We start from the raw sequence: 25,614 nt of genomic DNA on the forward strand, positions 1-25,614 counted from the left end.
TATCTAGGATATATTTGGAGATGCATGACTTTAGGAAGAATTGTTATCTTTATAGAGACTCATTCTGAAACAGTGTATAATTTTCCAATAATTAATCTTCCTTTGCGCCCTCAGTATTTTGCTTTGTTTTGTTTTCTTCACTTAGGTATGGCATATTTCTTGACACTGTTATTCTTGCTAAATTTATGTGTGTGTGTTCTCATTGCGAATGCATTTCCATTTCCATTATGTTTTTTCTAACTAACACAGAGGAAAATGCTGTTTTGTATATTAATATTTTATCTTTTATCATACTAGAGTCAATTACTAGCCCTAAAAAAGTCAGTTTATTCTGTTGTGCTTTTTAGCAGATAATTATATTACATTCCAATTGTAATGATCATACTCTTTCCAGTTTTTGTTTCTTATTTGTCTCTTTTGTGCTCACTAGATTATTAGATCAATATTAAATATTAAACATTAATAGCAGAGATTCTGGTTGTTTCTAAGCTTAATAGAAGTGTTTGTAGCGTTTAAAAGTTAAAAAGGTGATCTGTTGTTAGTTTTAAGTAGATTTAATTTCTTTTATTGAGAAAGTATCTTTCAAATTCAAGTTTATAAGGTTATTTTTAAAATATTTTAAATGTTATCGAATACTATTTATTGTCTATGGAGGTGATTACTATTTTTCTAGTGTATTGCAGTCTTGTACTATCTTGCCTAACTTCATCTTAAGTGCATACATATGCTTGCTTGGGCTCAAGGCCTGGAGCTCCGCCACACAGGGGCTGTTTTGGTTGCTACAACTGTTGAGTGACCAACTTGCTGATAGTAGAAACTGGTGCTGAGACCCCCACATTCCCAGGATGCTCTGATATTCAGTTGGTGACACTGGATTCTCTCCATCATGGAGGAGGTGAGCCTTTGCTTGGGAAAACACAGGCTTTCTGCATGTGGGTTTTCCTCTCTATGATCGTGCTTTTGCCGGCACTATTATCCCAACATTGCCTCTGATTAATGTGCTTATTGCACAGAGGACACGTGTTGAAGGACTCAGGCCCAGAGGACTCACCATACTACACCTAGCCTCCCTCTCACCCAGAAGCAGCTAATCTGATGAAACAAATGGCCTGGCCTCCGGAAGACTTAGCTATATCCTAATTGGAACCAACACCCAGAAAAAAAGAAGCACTGTCCTAAAGATAGTAGATGATTTGAATCAGCATGTGATATGGGGTGCTGATTTTTCCAAAGCTTGAATATATGGGTCCAGGAATCGAAGACCAAGTGGGAATGTTTTCTCCACTATTATGCAAGATTTCTCACTCACAGAATTTTTATATTCTTCTTCTATCAAGCTCTACTACCTTTGGTTCCAACGGAAGCATGCCTCTACCAGGTGAAAACACTAGTTTCATTTAACTGAAAATGGAGATTAATCCCTGCCATTTTAAGCTTTATATGCCACTGAATATGCTGTAGAGTATCATGACATGTAACTTATATTCTTCTGTAGTTTTTTCATGTTTCATCTCTCTCTCTCTTTTTTTTTTTTTTTTGTTTGAGATGGAGTCTTGCTCTGTCACCAGGCTGGAGTGAAGTGGTGCGATCTTGGCTCACTGCAACCTCCACCTCTGGGTTCAAGTGATTCTCCAGCTTCAGCCTCCCAAGTAGCTGGAATTACAGGCACACACCACCACATTCAGCTAATTTTTGTATTTTTAGTAGAGACAGGGTTTCACTATGCTGGCCAGGATGGTCTCGATCTCCTGACCTCGTGATCCACCTGCCTCAGCCTCCTAAAGTGCATGGATTACAGGCATGAGCCACCATGCTTGGCTCATCTCTTCTTATAAGTCTTAAAAATTTATTTCTTCCACTTTTTTCTTGACTTTATTACCCAGAGTTTTACTTATTTTGCTATTATTTGTCCAACAACTTTCTCATATCTGTTCTTTAAAGTTTTTCCATTATATAGTTTATTATTTTTATCTTTATTATTTCTTCTTATCCTGTGGTTCATTTGAATGGTAATTGTTACCTTCTCAAGTTGAGAATATAATTTATACAATTTCTTTCTTGTTTGGAAATAAAATATTTAAGAACATCCATTTTTCTAAAATTCAGAATTATATATACAAAGCATTAATTACTCTTTGTTTTAGTTTATTCAGGCTGTGAAAATAAGAATAACATAGGCTGGATGACTTAATCAAACACTGACTTCCTATGGTTCTGCAGGCTGGGAAGTTCGCAGATTTGCTGAGGGTTTGCTTCCAGCTCATAGGTTCGTAGTCAGCTGTCTTCTCACTGTGTCCTCACATGGTGAAAAAGGAAGAGGCAGGTCTCTGGTTCTCTTTTATAAGAGCACTAATCCCATTTCATAGACTTCACTCTCATGACCTAATTATTTCGCAAAGGCCTCAGCTCTAAATACCCTCACTTTAGAATTAGAATTTCAATTTATGAATTGATGGTTCACAAATATTTAGTCCATCATGGTCATGGTGTAATTGCTTTCTTTTATTTTCAGTGAGACTGAAAATTTTCATGTACTGGCTATTTTTTTCTAGAAAAATTATGATTTGCCCAAATTTTAAATTACTGAGGTATTTTTCTGTGTTTATTGAAATAAGATTTTTAAAATTAATATGTGAGGATACTGATTTTTGACAATCATGTATGTTGGTTTTTTTCCCTTAGTTTTATATCTTTTGAGCTTGAATCTTTACCTACTTAAAATTTAGGTGCTGTACTGTCATTTACTCTTTTCTCATTTAGATTTTACTTTGCTAGATTTTTTTCAAAGAGTCCATCAATTATTCATTCATAATGCTGTAAATAGCCCTAATTTATTTATTTTCTTTACTGCCCAGTCTTCCTTTTGGTGAATATACGACTTGCTTATATATTCTACTGTTAATGATTGTCATTTATGTTCTTCCCAATTGTGGGTTAGTAAAATGTTTCTAAGAAGAGTTTTGCATGGGAGATAGATGTGGGGTAATGGGCATCGTTGTTTTGTTCCTCATTTCTGATTATAAAAGGAAAAATATTCCATGTGTCATAATTAAGAACAATGTTTGCTAACATTTTTTAAAAATACCCTTTACCAGGGTAAAGATGGGTATTTTTCTGTTCCTATAGTTTTCTAATCATGAATGGATATTGAATTTCATCAAATGCCTTTCCCCCTCATCTAAGGAGATCTATGTATGCTTTTTCCTTTTATTCTGTGAATTGAGCACGTCAATATGTAAGCAAGTCTCCAGCTGCCACCATCTGCAGTTCTCCTCCTGAAGACTGTCCTGGAAGCTGCAGAAAACTGTTCTCTCTCCTCATAAGGCAGGCTTGAAGTGCCTGGGTATCAACCTCTAACTTTCTTTTTTCCCTCCCAGAGCCAGCACCCTCAACCAGTGACTGATAGGAGCTGGTATTTCTATATTCCAGATTCTCCTTTGGCTGGGGACAACCCTGAGGTGTGTGTTTCATGCTATCTGAAACCCCCGTGGGATTAAACTCCTGTTGCACGCAGTGATAACGAGTTTGATAACACATTCTGCCTAAATTTTTTTTTATCTTATTTCCTCCTCCTCTACTGGTGGTTCCTGAAACTCTTATATAAATTGATTAGACTCAAATTCTTGTCTTGCGTCTGCTTCTGGGGGAAATCCAATCTAAGATTGTTGAGCATTTTATTGTTGGTTTTTCCAACTTTGCATTCCTGGAATAAACCATGTTTATTTCAAGTGATATATTATATATTGCTGGGTTTGTTCTGCCATTATTCTGTGGATGATTTTTGCACCTACATCCATGAGTTAGATTAACCTGTAATGGCCTTTTCTCTCACACTGTCATGGTCAGACCCTCTAGCAAGATAATGCTTGCCTTATAAAATGTATTGGAGAGCATTCCTTGTCTTTTATTCACTGCAATAGTTGGTGAAAGACTGGAATTTTTACTTCCTTGAATGTTTAAAGATATGTTTGGAGCCATCCATGGCTTCACATATTTTATAAAGGTTTTCCATCCTGTAGAGTGTGTATATAAATACATAAAGGCCTCTAAGGTGCTGCTTCTTCCTGATCTGCAGATCTCATCAATAGGACATCCTAGGGGACGGTCAGGCTGACTAAATTATGGCTTAGATCTGGAAAATCAATGCAACTTGGAGGCAAAATTATAATGTAAAGGTACTTCCATCCCTTCCAGGTAAAAAAACAAAAAGAAAACAACAACAACAAAAAAAACCAAGCCAGACACCTCTTTTTAAAATTCTAACTGCAGTAAGGTAGAAAATTACCAAATTATAGACTACAGGACAGGAGCCAGGAACTCTGCTAATTTGCTCCAGTAAGGAGCCCACATGAGGACCAGCAGCAACCACTGTGCTCAGCACGGAAGCAAGCCTGTGATGGCCCAGAGTGAGGACTCCACTGCCCCGGGTACTGCCAAAGAAAGAGGGAGATCCACATTTCCTCCAGGGACAAGACATTGCTTTTTACTGACTATTTTGGTAAAGAGGAGACATTCCCGGTCCCTTCATAAAATTACAGCCTTTACAGGACAGAGAACCAATGCAGACTTTCTTCCATCTTTAAGGTATACCCTTCAACTGTATTTTTAGAAGCTGCAGAAATATTACATGTGGGTATAGTGGTCTCCTAGGGCTTAAGGGGGTCTAAGTATTCTATTAATCACTTGCCCCCTAAATCTTTGACTAAGGCACTCTAGTGACCCCAAGATATAGTATTAGTTCTGAGCCATTGTCTGATCGCACAATGAGGTGTATTTCTTTTTCTCTAATATTCTCCAAAGGCCTCTCTCTGTGGGAGGCTGAGAGTAATACTCCCAGTACACACAGGAAATATTATCGTTGGGGCCAGTGGGCTCTTCAGTGATGGTGCTCTAGGCTTATAAACTCTGCTGGTGGGTTTGGATCAGGGGCTGTGACTTTATTGTGGTGGCCCAAAACTCTGCTTTTAAGAACTGAAGAACCATTCTTATGAGGTTATACAAGTCAAGTGTGTCTTCAAGAAGGTTATCCTTCTCTTTCCTCCCTAGTAGCCCCATGGGCCATGTACCATTCAAAGTTGGTCAGACTAGTGATTACCCAGAACTTCTTCAAAGTCTTCTGCTCGCTCTCTGGGTACTCGGGATAGCACAGGTGGACTCACAGGCTGGCATGCTACTCTCCAATGCATTCCTCAAGCTTTGAAGAAGGAAATGTCTTCTGGAAGACCCCATGACTTGTCACTAGGGGTTGAGGATAACTCAAAATAGGAAGGGGTTCAGAGGATGATAAGCCAGAAAAGAAGGACAGAAACCCAAAACAACACGCAAAGATCACAGACATGAAAAGCAGCCCCATTGCCTCCCAATGCCAACAAGAGTCACAACTACTTTTAGCAGGGGACAAATAATGCATTTTTTTCTTCTTTGAATCATTTCTGACTTCCTGGCTTTTAATAACATAATAAGAGTGTAAAACTCAACTTATCATTTTCTATGATATATCCTCATTTAATTATGTTTGCTATTGGTATTCTATTTTGGAATAAATACATCTGTGATTTTTATTTCAAATTGTAGGTTGCAAAACCAATTTAATGTTTTGTGTCAAGCATGAACAAAAAAAGAGACAGAACAAAATAGAAATTATTATAATGCACTGCATATACAAAATAAGGGTAAGTATTGTTTTGTGAAACTTTTGTTTCTTTTCACATACAGTGAGATACAATAAAATACTGAATCATTCTTTAGATTTAACACAATCTGGTGGACAGTTTATATTATCCCTATTTATTTTCAACCTCACCTTTGATTCCTATCTCAGCTGGGGCATAAAGCCAACATAGATTTCAAGAAGAGTAAATACATGCTATTCTTCTCTGAGCTTTAACTACCTCAAAATGGTTTGTTTATTTCTTTAACAATGAAAACATAACTAAATATACAATGATTTTATCACAATGTTTCTCCCCTGACAACACTGTAATCCATTGTCCTCTGGGGTTTGTATTGTGGAGTCTAAGATCTAATTTTTTGAATGTCTGATAACGTGTGTGTGTGTGTGTGTGTGTGGTGTATATGTTGTAGCTCCTTTCCCTTCCTTATCTTTTTAATTACACTGCTTTCTCAGCACCTGTCTAAGAGTCAGTCTCTTCTTTCTGTCCACCTGCCCTTTCAATTTATATACTCATGCTTTTATTTTAAATTGCATTTGTAGTTATTACAATGAGTTCAGTGCCATCTCCACTCAAAGCGGTCCCAATCTTTCACTCTTTCCTTTGGCTCCTCAAAGTGATCAACTGTAAAGCAGAGGTACTGATTGCCTTCAAGCTTCGGGTTATAGGACCTTAGGCTGGGAGCTGATGGCCCAACATAGCTGATCTTCTGGTTTTGTAATGAGAGAAAATGGAAGACTCTCTCTGGAAGGAAATTGAACTCTTTAATAGTTCTGCCTATCTTTCTTTGCCAGATCAATTGTAAATTAGCACTAAAATGTCTCTAGAGTTACTAGAGACATTCTAACTCTAGAAAGTTACAGTCTCTCGTGCCTCCTGCATCTCTGCCATGTCAATACAAAGGGGCAGCTTGGCTGGAAGACTCAGTGCTGTGCCCCAAGGAGTTTTGCTAACAAGTTAGTTAAGCACCAGAAGAGGTCAGGCTGGGGAGAGAGCCTGTGTCCTGATTTTGGAAGTCATTCACTTTGGAATTTCCACACAGTCCTGCTCTGCCCTGTGCTCTCCCCTTGGTGTGGTCTTGTCTGAGGCGCCTTGCCTGATGATCTTGCCTCTCGCCACTCTCCCCACACTTAATGCTCTTGTCCTCTTTCTTGTCTTTGAGCAAGCCTAGATGGACTTCACCTCTGGGGTTTTGCACAAGTCCTTCCCTTTCCCTGGAAGGCTCTGCTCCCAGATCTCTTGCCAGGCTTCCTATCATTCAGATTTGCAGAAATGTCACCTCCTCAGAGCAGCCTCCTCTGACCTCCTAGCCATACCCCTGTATATTATCCTATTGGGTTTTCTTCTTAGAATTTATCAGTATCTTATGTTCTTGCTTTTGAATGTTTATTGTCTGTCTCTTCCTAGATCTAGGGAAGAGCCTTATCAATTTCGTTGCTGAAACCCTGACGTCTTAACACTTCCTGAAACACTGAGTGCTCCCGTAATTAATGAGCAGTTCTGAAAATAAAATTACTTGGGCCTAATATTTGAAATTATGTGCACACATATTTTTTAGCTTCATAGTCTTAACTCCAAAATACAATCATCAGAGTTTTATGTGTTATCTCAGACAGGTTACACTTACCTCCTGCAATTATTTTTTCTTATACAAACTATGTTTAATATTTTTACTTTAAAAAAAATAGGATAAATAACAGAACCACTTATTTGAATGGCATCTATGTATCCATTGCAAAGTTACATTGCTAGTCCTGAAAATTCAACCAACATCATCCTGTATCATTAGTCCATGCTGTTTATAACAAATTGCGATGATTTTTTTTCTGAACTTAAAAATGTGTTTTTTTGTACCCCCACCGGCACACACCCACACATATGTGTGTCTTAACATACTTTCCTAAATTATATTCAAGAACTTTAAGGCAAACCAGTTCAAAATTATAACTATCAGGTTTTCTTAGATGCTCAAAATCATCTAAACATTCTTCTTTTAGGCCAGCAAATCATAATCAAATCACTCAGAATCAATGAATTGATTGGCCGTATGAAGGACCACCTCCATAAAACAGATATGCAAAAATATACATGGAATTCCATTGGGTTCATGAACTCCACTAAGCTTATTTACTAACCCCAACTAGTGGCTTCTGCTTTAAATAATTTTTATCTTATTTTATTATTTTACCCTCATGTGTTTTCATTTGCATTATTTTATTGCAAGCAATTTATAAGTCTTTAAGAAAGAACAAAAGCATTCAACTTAAATTCAAGTAAGCAATTTTAATATTTTAGGATTCTCTCTTATGATAAACATTACATAAACTTGGAAACAAGGTTAAGAATGTCTGATAACTTATTTTTAAATCTTTATTCATATTCAAAGTTATGGTTATTTACAAAGTTATAGTTGCAGAGACAAAATATAAGGTTAAAATCTCTGAAAGATCTCCTTAATTTGTTTTAGTTTCTGTTCCAATTTTTAAGGTTCCATATTAACTTCTTGAGTGTAAAGCAAATAGTGCACCATGTTCTTTCTCAAAGTAGCCAGTGAATTGGACTCTTGGTGGCACAGTGACAGATAAATCTTCATTATTTTGGACACTGATACAATGAGCCTAGTAGCTCATTCCAAACTAGCATACATCTTTGATTATGAGCGTGGTAAACACTGCTGATACAGGTACAAGTCTGTGTTGCTTTAGAAATGACCAATCTCATGACCTAAATTTTGAGTAAAAGTACATTACATGTAGATTTTTCCTAACTTGACCAAATTTGAAACAGTATGCTTACTTATGCTTTAATGTATGCAATCTTTAAGGCCCAGATAAACTTAATAGATGGTGTTTATCTTACCATTATTTTATGCATTTTTAAGTATTAAACTTTGAAAGAAAATACATTTCTAGGTTAATAAAATAGTGCAATCAAAACCTTTATTAATTTTTCTCATTAAACTGAAATGATAAACCAAATGAGAAAAGTGGCAGTAAAAGATTTAGCATGAAATATTATTTCTCAGGTAATGTCAAGAATATTATGAAAATATATACTTGCTTATAACTGAATCAAAGAAAATGAATGCATTTACCTTTGAAAAGCAGAGGTACTGATTGCCTTCAAGCTTCGGGTTATAGGACCTTAGGCTGGGAGCTGATGGCCCCACATAGCTGATCTTCTGGTTTTGTAATGAGAGAAAATGGAAGAATCTCTCTGGAAGGAAAACTTAGGTCATTTATCTCTCAAGCTGTATCTATTCCATAATGTATATGGAACACTTTAATAGTTCTGCCTATCTTTCTTTGCCAGAGTAGAAAACAGGTTCAAAATAAAATAGTCTGAATTATCATAAAGCCAAAAATAAGAATGGAATATTTAAAATTATAATTCACTTAACCAGTGAAACTGAACACATTAATCTTCTTTAGTCAGGGACCTGCCATCATCTTTTGCATATTGTATTTAGCCAACAACCAAATTTTAATTTTTAATTAGGAGACATTAAAATATAATTAGCAGCAAATAACAGAATGACAAAGGTACAGAAATTCATAAAGGTCAAAGGAAGCGGCATTTTTAACCATAGCAAGAAATGTTCTAACATGAATTTAGGGAATTATGGTGAGTGCTTCACCTTCCCCATATTCGCCTCCAAGGCAAATTTTCTAGAAGCAACATTTCTATTTGACAAGAGTATAATGATAATAATACAGAAATAGCTGTCAAAACCAGAGAGTGTACATTCTTCAGAGTCAAGAGACTCTCAAACCTCAATAAACACCATATATAAAGGAACATAGCAAATTCCAACTTAGCACAGACGTAACAAAATTAATTCATCGATCAGAGACTGATACAATTTTGAATATGCACTTTCCAGAATGAAGCAGAGGACAATAGAGACCATCTGCAACTGTCAAACCTGTGGAAGTGAAACGATGAATTACAAAATTCACGCAGTGTATGAATTATCAACGAAAAACAAATGCTTGGTCAAAAAAAGTTGGTCAGTGGCCCAACACATAGATATTCTTAAGTATATATTTATATATATAATGATAAAAATCAGCTTGCATGAGGGTCGCAGTACATCTACTTTGAAGTTATAGCACACATACTATAAGCAATTTACAGAATTTGTCAGGTTTGCATATACAGGTATTGCAAAATGAATTAAAATACATTGAAATATAGAACACTCAAAATGTAGTTCTATAAACCTCCTAGGATTGACGGAGATTGGCCATAACCAGCACTTGCCACCATTGAACAAGAACTGAAATCAAGAAAAGAAGAAAAATCCAAGAAAAAAGGGGAAAATAAAAAAAAATTCTTTCTCATGTTATTCCTTATTTAAAGTAATGTCCTCCTTGTTGACTTGCAGTGTTGATAGTTTTGTTCTTGCCCTAAAAAGGGGGTTTTGTCTGATGATAGCTTCTGTTCTGTAGCCTTTTGATCTCTGTTTGCTTCCTGAAGATGCTGGGTCCTTTAGTAGGAAATTAGTGGTATCCATAGTGAATATTCCCTATCCTGATGACATTCAGGCCAACCCTTGAGCAGTCAGTGAGATGATTTTAGTCGCCGAAAGAAAAGGGAAAAAAATAGATCTTGCTATTAGAAAACTTCACACTAATTCTCTTAAAATAAAAGATCAGTGTTTTGCCAAAGAAAATATGATCAACAAAGCATGTGATAGCCTCTTCATTTATGCTTCCAGAAGCAGGCGCTCCTTGTGTAGTGAATTAGAGTACAGTGGGTGCAGGGTGGTGCTTGGAGTTTAGGGTCAACTTTGCTGTCCGCTCCGTAGATTTTACAGGCGATTTGCTCTTTGCTTTAAGAAGAGAAAGTGATATTGGAAAAAAGTCAGCACTTTAGATTAAAGCAAAGCACCCTTCACAAAGCCACAAACAAGAAGCAGGACAGAAAGTCCATGGCTTGTAGCTATCCTCGCACCTGCGGAAGAAGTTATAAGATATTCGCTCATCTTGAAGATTTCCAACGCTCCTTATTAGGCTGTTTTAAACACATACATATATATATTTAATTAGCTCGCCAGCTTGGCTCTGGTGCTCATGAATGTCTTGGCATGCACTGCAAACAACAACACATACAAAGGATTTCAGTCCCAGGAAGTTGGTGTTGTTTGTTCTGTCTGTTTTCAAACAATGCCATCCCATGGCTGGGAACACTGAGAGGGGCAAATCCAGATACTTTTCCCTCGAGTAATTCCTTGAGGATCATTCCCTAAGGTCATCTGGTTCTTCCTATACTGGTACCTAAAAACATATCCTTTTTTTTTTCCTACTGCATGAGCATAAATCCACAGGGGATATGACACAACCCGAGAACAGCAGGCTCCTCAACGAGGGGCAAACTTGTTCTAGGGTGGGTGCATTTGGGCATTTACTTTTATAGTGAGTTTTTTTTTTTTTTTTTTTTAAATCCTTGAAATCTTGGAGAAAGTTAGTGCTATCAAGAATTGGAAACTCCTGAAAGAGCTCCAAGACTATCTCAGGGAAGAAATAGTAGTTTTGCATTCTTTTCTTCATATATTTTATTCAATAAGCTTCTAGCTACAAATGACATATTGAATACCTTTATTAGTAAAAAACAAAAATGTGATGAGGATCAAAGCATTACCGTCTTTCATTTTTAACTGGAGAAAGATTAAATGTGTTTGAAGGGGGTAAGCGTGGGGAAATGCAATCTTTTGAATACTTCATCTAAATAATGTTTGGGTCCACATTGACAATGATAAAAATTGTGGCAGAACCCCTTGTTCTCTAAAAGTCACTGTATGTAGAATAAATATTTGGGGCTTCCAAAGTAGCCACTTAGTAAACTCACATTACTGTATTTCTGCTAGGTTACTTTAGTGTTGTCATTGATTTGCCTTACTGGTAGGTGGGCTATATATTTACCAGTATACAGTATCTCCTCACAGAAACCTAGTGACTGGAGGAAGACCCAGAGGTTAGTAATGGGGCTCTGCAGAGTGGTCCTCTATTCAAGCTGGGTGACAAGTTTCAAAAAATGCAACAGTGATAGCTCAGTTCATGTGCAGTTCTAAGTACAGAGATTTTGCAAGGAAAATGCACACAATCTATGTAGAACCAATAACATCAGAGCTTTCAAAAATTAAACACGTATTCTCATTATCTTTTGAAGAGAAACTCTTTGACAGGGATTCATTTAATGAAAAAAAAAAAAAAGAAAGAAAAATAAATTATTAAATGCTTCCCCAAATAGGCAACAGTCCTTGATTTCACACAAAGTATGTCTGGTATTGAATACAAGTTTTAAAATGCTGAAAGCAAATACAACTTGGTAAAATAATTCACTATTTAAAATGTATTTTGTAAAATAATGGTTTTCTTTTCAGCATGGGCATGGCAGATTGGCTTGAATTTGTTGAAATTGCACCATAATTTATGTCATCCCTTTCTTAATTAATCAACCCTTCATAGGACATGCCCGACCCCATTAGCCCATTGAGATATTATGGAAACAGCTGCTTCATTTTGACCCAGCATTTCCTATCATACTATATCCAGCATGTGCAAGTTAAAGCGTAATTTACATGAGTATTATAACTAAAAAGAAACCCAATCATGCAGTGTAAAGAATATTTTGAGGCTACTAAAATTTTGAACGTCCATCAGATATGTAATATACTATTGAAGCATGGTACTTTTGTTTTCAGATTGTAATCATTCAACCACTCTAGGTGCATGCATTTATTAGCATGTTTTTAATTAAATACAATTCATTTTCGCCAGGAAAATTACAAAGATTTTTTCCTATATAATAAATTCTAAAGCAAAGCTGTATTGTCATCAAACCACTGATTGTGTTTCTCTCCTTTCTGTTTTTTATTTATGTCTTGAAAGAAAAGATATGTACTTCTTTATCTTTGTAGGCCCGGAGACTTTTAGAAGTGAAATCTGAGGATCTAAAATGCTATAATTTGTCCTGTGTAATTTTAACAAATAATCATCATAGTCATTTTCATTCAGATTTATACTAATTACATAATGCCATTACTTCTTATCAAATATGTTATGGTTTATTGTATGGAAATATTAACTTTTATACAAGTAAATTTCGGCCACTCTGTGCTCATTTTAAAGATAGAAATGCTTTACTTTTGTGAAATACGCAGAGCCAGGATTGCCGTCAGGACCGCTGAGTTCTGATTTCCTCCGCTGCCACTCACTTTTGAGATCTTAAATGAGACACTATTTCCACATGTTTCCTAAAGTGAGCATAATAACTGTGTAGAATTGTTTTATTCTTGTCATGTTAGTATGCCAGCTATTGCATTGTGATAGGATTGCCTATTTTGTTTTATTTGGTTTCTTTTGCTCTCTGCTGAGGCCAAGCAGGATAATCTGTTATCCCCTTAATACAGTCACACATTTAAGCAACTATTGCCCTCAGATAATTGCCTGTCCATTTATCTGTTCCTAATAGCTAGTTGTAATCTCTCTCTCCTCTGAACTTCAGCAGTATTTTCTTTTGCTAGGTTCTTTACCAGGCCTACATTGTGTGTAATTAATCATATTTGTATCTTTCCTCACTGATTATGCTATTAGCTCATTAAAAGCAAGGAGTAAAATTTTTTGCAAGTTTAAAAATTACTTTCAATGTGTAAAACAAGGCCTCTAGAGTTTTCAAACTTTACCCCCAACATAAAATGCTCTGTGAAGAAGAAAGGAAGATGCTATTATCTAAATTATGTGAAGAAAATTTACAGGCAGCAGGCCTAGATGAAGAGAGGCCTAATAGGACCTAGAGGTTTCTCTTGGACACAGAATGCCATTTCATAACGTCCTTCGACATCTATTTAATCATGATGCCTTTCATTTGCTTTGTTTTTATGCTTGAAGATTTTCATAGTGCTCTCGCGAGTGTAATTCCCCCGTCTTTGTAAGGCAGAGGAGGTGTTTTCTCCATTTTGTAAATGGAAGAGTCTGAGAAGTCTTAGAAGTCTAAGCAGGGCAGAAACTTGGCTTCCATTTCTCACCCTTCTCTCTTCCTCATGCAAGAGTGGTGTGGGCCACACCTCCCCGGAGATGCATCAGGCAAGCATTTCTCAAGAGAGTGTGACAAATGAAAGCCCGGCCAAGGAGAAACATGGAAAAAGCCTTCCAGATATTAATTTCACTATCGTATGATTTCAGAGAATAACAGAAATTCCATATATTTCATTACAAAAAGAAAGCAAAATTAAAAACAATCAAAACATAGTAGTTGAGACCTTGGCAGCCTCAGCAGTCTGGCGGAAATGGTGTGAGGCTGCCCCTCCCTCCAGTGGACTGCCTGTTGCCAGCCAGATAGGGCCACTGCCTGGAGAGGTCAGGGCCTGCTTCTGCGTCACTGCCTGAGTGCCACCAGCTCCTGTTCTCGTGCCTCTTGCCCCTCCATGCCCCTCTCATATGTCCGCCAGGTAGAAGTGCTCAGCTGCCTTTCAGCACCTTCCTTTTTAGTTTAGACCTCCGTCTGTGCTACCATTTTTTCCCTGCATCTGCAGTCATCAGGCTGGGAGACAGTGGGCATGCTGAACAGTGCTGCATCCCTCCGCGTGCCCACACCTTGCCCTCCAAAACGGCTGAAACTATTGGGGACCTGTAGGTGCCAGGCAACATGCAGTAGGCACTGTGCCTCCATCATAATGGTTAATCCTCACAACAATCCTGTGTGGCAAATATGCAGATCAGGAATATGTAACCCAGCAAAGTGAAATAACTCATCCTAGCAGGGAGTGATGCAAAGACACAGAAATGAAGAAAGAGCAATGTGGTCCATCAGCACAGAGCAGAAATCTGCCGTTTTCGGAAACCACATGAGGCAAGCAACCTTGCTGCAATACCCCACATTTGTTAAACTGAGATGTGCAGCTATCATTTCAATGTATACTCATCTTTTCAGAGGAAATGTACCACATATACCATAGTTTACATACAACATACTTCATACTTGATATAAAACTTAACTTTTCCCCAACTCTGAACTGATAAATATTGGATATGAAAACATTATCAGCCTCTTGGTTTTTATTTATTTATTTATTTATTTTCTTTTTTTAAATTATTATTATTATACTTCAAGTTTTAGGGTCCACGTGCACAATGTGCAGGTTAGTTACATATGTATACGTGTGCCATGCTGGTGTGCTGCACCCATTAACTCGTCATTTAGCATTAGGTATATCTCCTACTGCTATCCCTCCCCCCACCCCACAACAGTCTCCAGAGTGTGATGTTCCCCTTCCTGTGTCCATGTGTTCTCATTGTTCAATTCCCATCTGTGAGTGAGAACATGCAGTGTTTGGTTTTTTGTCCTTGCGATAGTTTACTGAGAATGATGATTTCCAATTTCATCCATGTCCCTACAAAGGACATGAACTCATCATTTTTTATGGCTGCATAGTATTCCATGGTGTATATGTGCCACATTTTCTTAATCCAGTCTATCATTGTTGGACATTTGGGTTGGTTCCAAGTCTTTGCTATTGTGAATAGTGCCGCAATAAACATACGTGTGCATGTGTCTTTATAGCAGCATGATTTATAGTCCTTTGGGTATATACCCAGTAATGGGATGGCTGGGTCAAATGGTATTTCTAGTTCTAGATCCCTGAGGAATCACCACACTGACTTCGTGGGACGTGAAGGACCTCTTCAAGGAGAACTACAAACCACTGCTCAAAGAAATAAAAGAGGATACAAACAAATGGAAGAACATTCCATGTTCATGGGTAGGAAGAATCAATATCGTGAAAACGGCCATAATGCCCAAGGTAATTTATAGATTCAATGCCATCCCCATCAAGCTACCAATGGCTTTCTTCACAGAATTGGAAAAAACTACTTTAAAGTTCATATGGAACCAAAAAAGAGCCCGCATTGCCAAGTCAATCCTAAGCCAAAAGAACAAAGCTGGAGGCATCACACTACCTGACTTCAAACTATACTACAAGGCTACAGTCACCAAAACAGCATGGTACTGGTACCAAAACAGAGATATAGATCAATGGAACAGAACAGAGCCCTCAGAAATAACGCCGCATATCTGCAACTATCTGATCTTTGACAAACCCGAGAAAAACAAGCAATGGGGAAAGGATTCCCTATTTAATCAATGGTGCTGGGAAAACTGGCTAGCCATATGTAGAAAGCTGAAACTGGATCCCTTCCTTACACCTTATACAAAAATTAATTCAAGATGGATTAAAGACTTAAACGTTAGACCTAAAACCATAAAAACCCTAGAAGAAAACCTAGGCATTACCATTCAGGACATAGGCATGGGCAAGGACTTCATGTCTAAAACACCAAAGGCAATGGCAACAAAAGACAAAATTGACAAATGAGATCTAATTAAACTAAAGAGCTTCTGCACAGCAAAAGAAACTACCATCAGAGTGAACAGGCAACCTACAAAATGGGAGAAAATTTTCGCAACCTACTCATCTGACAGAGGGCTAATATCCAGAATCTACAATGAACTCCAACAAATTTACAAGAAAAAAACAAACAACCCCATCAAAAAGTGGGCAAAGGATATGAACAGACACTTCTCAAAAGAAGACATTTATGCAGCCAAAAGACACATGAAAAAATGCTCATCATCACGGGCCATCAGAGAAATGCAAATCAAAACCACAATGAGATACCATCTCACACCAGTTAGAATGGCAATCATTAAAAAGTCAGGAAACAACAGGTGCTGGAGAGGATGTGGAGAAATGGGAACACTTTTACACTGTTGGTGGGACTGTAAACTAGTTCAACCATTGTGGAAGCCTCTCGGTTTTTCAACGCATTAATAAAATGTAAAGCTTCTTTGTTCTTTGTAATGTACCAAATTTCTTATGATATAACAATGTTTTGAACTTTTTATAGCATAGACTTTTACAGCTTACAAAGGTTCCTCTGAATTATTTTAAATATTCATTTAATACCTGGCTCCACTATTATTCTAGCATTCCTTCTTCTTTCCAAAAACCTCTTTTCCAAGCTTTTTATTCAATTTTGGTAGTCTGGGCCCAGGAAAGGTTACATTGATGGGTCAAAGTGCCATCATTAGTTAGTGACAAGGAGAGAATGAGAACCAGAGCTCTGGGCTCTAGGAAAGATCCCAGAAGAGGATGTGGGTATTTAATTCAAGGCGCTGAGTGGAGAAAACTAAGTAAACAACTTATTCCATGTACATTTGATCAGTTCTCCAAATATCCACTTTCTCTTGGCTTTGAATATTTTCTGATGGATTAATTTTCTGTGTAAATACAAGTTTAATTGGTTTAGATATGGGGCACATTCAGCATTTTCAGGGCATCGTTCTGCAGCATTAAGCGTGATTCCTGATCGGCTTTTCTATTCTTTCTCTTCTTGTTTGGGTATCTAATGTAATCAAAAGGAGCAAGAAAAAAGAAAGAAAACATTTTCTACCCCCACTCGTCACCCCACTGTGGCTGCATGGTCTGACTCCAGAATCTTTGTTTTGTAAAAGTGAATATTAGTGAGGCTCATAACAAACCTAAAAATGGAAATCCTCCAATAGTAAAAGTAGCAACAGTCAAACACTTTTCTGTCTGCGAAGAAGGCCAGCTTATGAAGAACTGAGTGTCCATTACAGCTCTTCGAGTAGACGGGGCCCTTCTACGTATTTCTCTTTCATTACAGGTGCCAGCTTCAGAAATGAAAATCGCTGTGTGAGAAAAACTGAGCTAGCTTCTAATAAAATTTTTATTCAGGTTTGCACATACTAAATCACCGTTTAAGGGGAAAGGTCAAATAATAGAATGATTTTACCCCATAATTTTTTGAGAAGAATATCTTTTTATTAGAATGCTTACATGTCCGGTGCCAATTTCTTCCAGAAATCTGTTTTTTAAAAGAAATGTGCTTCACTTTGACCTAATACATAAATTGCCTATTTAGTGTGCCCTGGCATGCTGGTAGCAGCTGTTTAAATTCCCTTTCTTGCTTTCCTTTGGTCAGCAAATTTACAGCTCTGTTCTAGTTATGAGGGCTCTTACTGTAGCTGAGGGAGAATGAAGTTGAACATGAACGCAGGTCTACAGGACAGGGTGCATGGGTGCCACTCTATTCACCAGAGACCATTCTCTCCTGTTGCTTAGAACCCTGCTCTGCAGCTGTCACGCCTTTCTACCTCCTGCAGCTACTGAAGAGTGGATGCGTGCAAGCCACGCTGCCTTCCTCCTGCTGGGGACACGGCACATCTGAAAACAGCACATTTTCATGGTAGCACACCCATTCAAGCAAGAACTGATTTTGTGCAGATGGGATGATGGTTATGATAGAAGCTGCTAATAATTTTGAACACTTATGATTTCTTTACCTCTGGCTGTGATCCCAGGAGGTAACCATAATCATTTTACTGATAGGGAACTGAAGCTGAAGGGGATTATGTAACTTATTGGAGTTTATTCAACTAGTAGGTGGTACAGGTGAGACTCAAATCCGGTTTCTGTTTGACTCTAGAGCTAAGATGGTACAAATATTTGCATCATAATTTCATCTGGCAATTCCTCATATCTGAAAACTTTATACTTTCTCAATTCTGCCTATTAAAAATATATAGAGATATGAATGGCTTTGGCAAAATGCAAAGGAGAACAATATAAATTGGTGGAAAAACAAACAGAAACCTTTCCAAGAATGAAATTCTAATACCACATATATTTAATAATGGCTTAAATGCATAAATAAGAATGATTTATAATTAGTACTACATTTACTGGTATATAGACAAATGTTGCTAAAATGTTTGAAACTATTTAGTCGCAGAGTTTAAAAATGCTTCCTGACTGTCTGCTTTCATTATTCATTAGCATTCTCTTTATTAATCACACATAGGTAGTTTTAATTTATTTGAATAATCACAAATTCCATATTAGGAATTCCATACGTGGTTTTGTTGCCCTGATCATGAATGGTGCTAAATTTGACTAAGGGTTTCAGAAAGTGTATTGAAGTTGGGGAATGCAATGGAGACAAATGGCATCCATGTGCACTGGTGTCCTTTCAGCGATCATGCACCCAGAGCCCTTGCCTGGCTCAGTGAGGACAGCTTGCCCTGAATTAGGAAGCCAACAGAAGTGCCTCACAGCTAGCATTATTGACTACTAACTGAAAAGGGCAGAGAAAAGAATAACTTCGTGAGTTGAGGAAACAGAGGTCAGTTTGGCTAAATATCTGAAAAATCGCTCATCAGTTGGTGACATAAAGAATACCTCTCCTTATCCATGCCCTCTTTGAATGTTGCTATAGACCTCCATCACCAATACTGTCAGAGAAAAATCTCTCATCAAAGCAGGTAAAACAACTCATATTTTTAAAGAAATGGCAACTGAGGAACTCAGAGTAAAAAAATAGAAGAAAAAGAAAGAAGGAAAGAAACATAGCTGCAAACATGTGATTTCATTTTCCGCATATCTTCTTATGTAAATTGAAAAATAAAGATATAGCCATGATTTATAAATATAAAAACTAAAGGCTGGGAGTGGTGGCTCACGCCTGTAATCCCAGCACTTTGGGAGGCCGAGGCAGGCAGATCACGAGGTCGAGAGATCAAGACCATCCTGGCCAACATGGTGAAACCCTGTTTCTACTAAAAATATAAAAATTAGCTGGGCGTGGTGGTGCGTGCCTGTAGTCCCAGCTACTTGGGAGGCTGATGCAGAGAATTGTTTGAACCCGGGAGGTGAAGCTTGCAGTTAGCCGAGATTATGCCACTGCACTCCAGTCTGGGTGACAGAGTGAGACTCTGTCTCAAAAACAAAAAACAAACAAAAAACTAAAAAACTAATTTTTATGGTTTATTAATGTCTGACTTTGAGGAAGGAATTATTGGAGGACCTAATGTCAATAGGACCTACAAAAGCATAAATTATATGGCTTCAGAAAACACACCTGTTTTAACACAAGGAAATGTCTTAAGATTTTACCCATATATTTTCCAAGTTTGAGCCAGTGGCCTTACCCTTTTCCTTAATTTAGCTATTTCAAGTTTTCTTAATTAGAATGCTTTATTAATTATCTTCATTAGTAGAAGTTATCTTCTTGGCTACCAGCATTAAGTAACTACAAATATTTGAAGCAAGATTTTTAAAATTCACATCTCATTTATCAAGATATACAAATAAAAGGACAGAAGTAAGCCATTGCCTGGAATTTGTTCATCAAACTTCCCAGACATAATTTGCCTTTAAATATCATTTTAAATAAATTAATATTATCATCACGAATATGTAATGAAGGATGGTCCAAGGGCTGTTTTTTAATCTTTTCTGATCATTGCTACATAGGCAGTCTGGAGTTGTTTTCTTAAACATTCACCAAATTACATTAAACTTCATGTATATTCTTAGCAGTGGTATTATCTTCAGAAGTGTTTTGCACTATACATAAACCAAAACGTAATTTTCTATCCCTAAACATTTAAGTCTAAGTACATGCTAAACACAATGCTAGGTGCTGCAATAACACCCAAAGTTCAAGACACAGTTCCTATCTTCACAACCCTACTAATATTTTCAGATAGTTTGAAATAGAGTGAGGTTTTAAATTCTAAAGATTTTTTTCTATTTAGTGGTTGTGATTCTACTGCTTAATCCCTAAATGTAGGATTTTTCAAATTAACTATTCACAATGCTAGAAGTTAGAAAATTGCCTTCATAGCATATGAATTTGTTTAATCAGAAAAACTAAAGATAAAAGATTATATACATGGCTGAAGAACAGGCTCCTCACGGTGTGTCTGTAACAGAAGCCATCAAAATGAAGCAAGAAAAACACTGATCTCATAACAGAGCCCTTCACTGCACAGTGCTTCATACCTTTACATTTTAAAATTTGAAGTATTTCACTGCATTATTTAACTTCATTAAAATGTTTGTCTGTGAAGATAATAAAACTGCTTAACTTAATTTCATCTTTAAAATTTTCTCTACAGCTTCATATTTGTCAGCTTCATGGAATAAGAAATCACAACTCCTAGATTTTACTATTTGCTTTAATTCAAGCACTGTTTCACCTATATCAGGTATGTTTTATACCTATAGGATTCTGAATTCATGCAAAAATGCTCTCTCAGAGTCTGTTGTGAAGCAGTTGCATTAAGTAAAACATAATTCTCATTTATAAATCTTCCTGTGTCCGATTTCCCTTGATACTCCTAATGACAATGCATTGCTCCTCACTTTGATCTCCCTTGGAATTGGGGGTTGTGTGAGTCATCTCACTGACAGGAAAAATGATTGCATGATATTTTATTTACTTGTATGTGTTTGATTTATTTAATCAATATGAATTCATCAAGATCACACCTATTTGCTTAGAAAAACAAGACTAACTTGATGGTCAGATTCTTCACCCAGCCTCCAGGAAACAAGATATAATAAAATACAAAGTTCCTAATTTCAATGCTACTAGCAATTTCTGAGTACCGACCATTTTCATAACAGTACTTTAGGTACATATATGTACATGTGTAGATATTTTTAAGATTTTGTCATGAACTCTATAATTATACACCATTATTTTACTTTGCTTCTCTTTATTTGTTGAAATATTTTATGTGTTTGCTAATTTATTTTCTCTCTCATGAGACAACTGTTTACCATTTTTTAATTTTTTAATTGGAAAAAATTTAAATTTTCTTTTTCTGCTTATAACAAAGTAATACATTATCATTGTACAAATGTTATAAATAAGCAAAACAATAAACAATTAAAAATCATAACTTACATTGACTGCCGTACATTTTTTTCTTTTATTTTTCTATGCACGTGGCTCAGACTGATTTAAAGTTTTGTATGCTATATATTTTTTCAGTTTAAAGTTTTGTATCCTATGTTTCTTCATGTGATGTTATGTACTGAATCCTTTCTAATGTCTCTAAACATTCTTTGAGAATATGATTCTAGAGGCTGCTTAATGTTCACTGCATGCTTTAACACATTCACTAGCTAACTTTCCTTTTGGTCATCTGTGTATTTCCAGGTGTATGAAAAACTCCATGGTAAGTATTGCAATTCATGACTCACTATGATATCCTTGGAATTTCCTCTCAGAAGTATAATTTCAGGGACATATGGGCTGTACAATCTAAAGCCTTGTGACTACTCTTCCCTGACAAATTTTCCTTCACAAGGGAAGTACTGATTCACCATGCCAGTGGCAATGTAGCAGAATGTCTGATTCAATGTAACCTTTATGATGCTTGTTGATCCAGAAAACTTTTGCCAAGATTATATCTGTCAATTTTTTTTTTAATGACGAGGGGTTTTGACTGGGACTGCATCAAATCTATAAATACTTCTGAAAAACCTGACATATTTGCAATTCTGAGATGGGCCATCCACAAACATAGCATTGTAACTCATTTATTCAAACCTAAACTCTCTCAATGAAGTGTTTTAGTGGTCTTCATATTCATACTACTTATTTGCAACCATACTTTTTAAAAAAAGATTATATATTTTATATCTTTTACTTGTTGCTACTATTGAGGATTCAATATTATTCCTAAAATATTTTCTATTTTGGTATTGGAGTTATGTAGAAGGTTGACCTAAGTTTATACTTTTATCTTAATTTTATTCATATTATATGATCACTTTTAATATCTCTATTAGGATTGATTAGGAGTGAATAGGAGTGGGTTACATAATCATAGCGTCCATAATATTGACATTTATTATTTTCCTAAGTATTAGACACGAATATTTCCTTGTTTGATGCTTTACTTTTTAGTTACATATTATTTAGTTAAATAAAATTTTAAAGTTATAGCAAAATATTTTCACTTGCAAATTATTTTGTAACTTTTAACCTTCAAAGCCACAAGTATCTTATTTTATGCTAATCTTCCTATATTTGATTTTTCTTTTCTGCTTGGTTCTTTAACTGGTGTTCATTTGGATATATATTGTAAACTGTGATCATATGTCTCCTTTTGGCATTACTAATTAAATAAATCCTTCTTTAATTGTTACATTTTAAAATTAGATATTATTTTGTATAATTTTCAAGCTTTCCAGGCTTGTTTTTATTTTCTTTAATCTCTATTCATATTTCTGTTTCTTTATTGTCCTCTTAAATAATAGTTATTTTGTAGCATATTTTCCTATCTGGTAGGTAAAGAGGTAGAGAACTAGGCATTGCTGAGCTCACTCACATGCTAGGTTTACTCTCCTAGATTTTTAAAATCCATTATCTCATTTAATGCTGAAAATGACCCTTGGCAGATAAGTATTACCATATCAGTTTTACATATAAGACTTTAAGGTTCAGAGAGATTTTGTGAGCAGCTCACTCAAAGTAACAAGCTGGTAGATAGCAAATCTAGGAATCAAATCTATATCTACCTGGTACCATAAACTATGAAATTTTCATTATTAATTTATATTCCTATTTTATTTTTGTCTCTTTTTAAGGCTTTACATAATATTCTAACTTGTTTATGTTTTCAGATGTATTGCTAATTACTTTGCAATTTTAAAAACTCAGAAAATTTTTTTGAAAGCTTGAGTTTAATTAAGATGAACACCAGTTTGTATAATTGTAGCTTTAGAACACCTGTTATTTATTCAGGTTGCAGTTTAAATGCTTAAAAATCCTTTGGAATTTTATTACGTTTTACAATAAAGATCTAGTTACAACTTTGGACAAGACAGCTGGTGGCAATATGTTGTGCTTATTTAGAGGAAAATTTATCATCAATTAATGGCACTGTGACAGAAGAAAAAAAAGCAAGCTCTGAAATTATAAATCATAAAACATAAGCCGGAAATGGAGATCTAGTCTTCCTTCCTTAACCCATCACTTCCACACAACCAGCAAGGAAGATATTTGCCTAGAAGAACCAGGTGGTAAAGACCATTAACTCTACTCATTTCATTGCTGATAATTGTATATAAGCATATGCAATAATAGTCATATTATTACAGCAACTAGTCACCATTCATTCAGGGATTATTAAGTGCCAATCTTCATATGTACATCATTTCCTTTAATTGTCAAAACCCTGTGAGGATTATAGTACAGTTCTCATTTAAGAAATGAGGAAACAGGCCGGGGACAGTGGCTCACGCCTGCAATCCCAGCACTTTGGGAAGCCAAAGAGGGTGGATCACTTGAGGTCAGGAGTTTGAGACCAGCCTGGCCAACATGGTGAAACCCCACCTCTACTGAAAATACAAAAATTAGCTGGGCGTGATGGTGCGCACCTGTAATCCAAGCTACTCAGGAGGCTGAGGCAGGAGAACTGCTTGAACCCGAGAGGTGGAGGCTGTCGTGGGCCACGATCACACCACTGCACTCTAGCCTGGGTGACAGACAGAGCAAAACTCCATCTCAAAACAACAACAACGACAAAAAAAAAAAAAAAAGAAAGAAATGAGGAAACAGACATACAGCGCTGTGAGTGATGGAGCTGAGATGTGAAGCAGCCTTCCTCTTTAACCGCTGTGCACTAGTGCCTCTACCAATGAGTAGGCAGAGCCAAGAGGCAGAAGGTCTGAGGAGTGTGTCCCTGCTCATTTACGCCCCTTCGCTGCTCAGATGAAGGCACTGGTTCAGCCTATCAGTGGCAAAAGTGGTCCTTGAAAGAAGGATCTCTTGACCTTTCTTGCTCTTTTAGGGTGTGTGTTATTGTGACCAACAGAGTGAAACCTTTCTAGCAAGTTCTCAACACTTTGGCCATCTAGCCAGGAAGCTGCTCCTCTGGTGGCTTCCTGAAGTGGCAGACATCATGGAATCACTTGAGTCAAGAACGTAGAACACTGGCAAATTCTGTTTCATGTCTCCTTAATTACAGAGGAACTAGTAGTCACAAGCAAGCCTTCGTGTGGCCAGTTATGAATGGAAAAACCCATCCAACCTTGATATTATAGGCCCAAATAGTTCTGAACTTCAATGAGTAAAATTAAATATGGTTTGCAGGAGAATTTAACCAGTATAGACTCTTAATCTACATAATTCAAATATAGCCCTAGCAGATTCCTTGGCCTGTATTATCCAAATCATTCCCTTATATCTATTTTTTGTCTTATTCATAGACACTTGATTTACATAGTTGCCATTTATATGATAGAATTACAATGATCAAATTAGTTTAACCTGTGTAAGCAGCCAAGTTGGATCATTTAAACAAAAATCAGCAGTAAGGGCTGAATTATATGACTGACTCTACCTCAAAGCAGTGCACCATTTACTCACATATTAAATGAGACAAGCACTCTCCCTGCAAAGACCCTGAGTCCCTCACCTCCCTCCTTCCAACGGCTTTGACATCCCGTGTTAAGATCAATCCTGCTGAAAGTGGCCACTCTGGGCTCCTGGCAGCTGTTGCAGCATCTGCCTCTTAACAGTCAGGTTCACATCATGGTGAACACACAATAATTGTATTTCATAGTTCAGAGAATCAGCATTCCTTCTGAGCTACTACAGACTCCACACGTGGAGACACAAGTACCACCTTCACCGCAGCCAGTTTCCTTACAAATACCAGCTGTTGATCACAGGAGTGAACAGCTTCACAAAAGTCCATCCCAACACTGGAAACAATAAGAGCAACAGAACGGAGCCTCTAAAAAAAGTATTTTGTAGCATGACACAGATACACATATAGATATATATCTCATAGTAAATGATAAGAAGAAAATTTTTTTACCCCGAAAAACTTCAAAAAGCTAATGATTCTTTTAACTTTTGGAACACAGCATACTTATTTCTGGTTCTACACTCAGAGATGCTGATTCAGTAGGCACTGGGTGGAGTCTTGGAATATGAATTTTTAATAAGCTCCCTGATGAGTCTGGCATAGGTAGGCTGCACAACTCACTTTGAGAAACACTGTTTGGGAGTCTTGATCAGTTCTAGAGTAGTGGCAAAATTATCTAATTATG

At 36.7% G+C, this 25,614-nt stretch overlaps 1 protein-coding gene across 3 annotated transcripts in view; it reads right to left on the reverse strand.

Annotated features, from left to right (window-relative positions):
- Positions 1 to 8,015: 8,015 nt before the first annotated feature.
- VSTM2A (V-set and transmembrane domain containing 2A) overlaps positions 8,016 to 25,614 on the reverse strand; it is a 31,107-nt gene continuing 13,508 nt past the window's right edge. The window contains exon 5 of one of the 3 annotated variants that reach the window (XM_024249873.2): positions 8,016 to 10,506. In XM_024249873.2, coding sequence (XP_024105641.2) covers positions 10,418 to 10,506 — 89 coding nt within the window. In that variant the 3' untranslated portion in view covers positions 8,016 to 10,417. The other 2 variants (XM_024249874.2, XM_054559165.1) reach the window with 2 other exon arrangements.

Source organism: Pongo abelii, chromosome 6 (genome assembly GCF_028885655.2).
Source record: "Pongo abelii isolate AG06213 chromosome 6, NHGRI_mPonAbe1-v2.0_pri, whole genome shotgun sequence".
NCBI lineage: Eukaryota > Metazoa > Chordata > Mammalia > Primates > Hominidae > Pongo > Pongo abelii.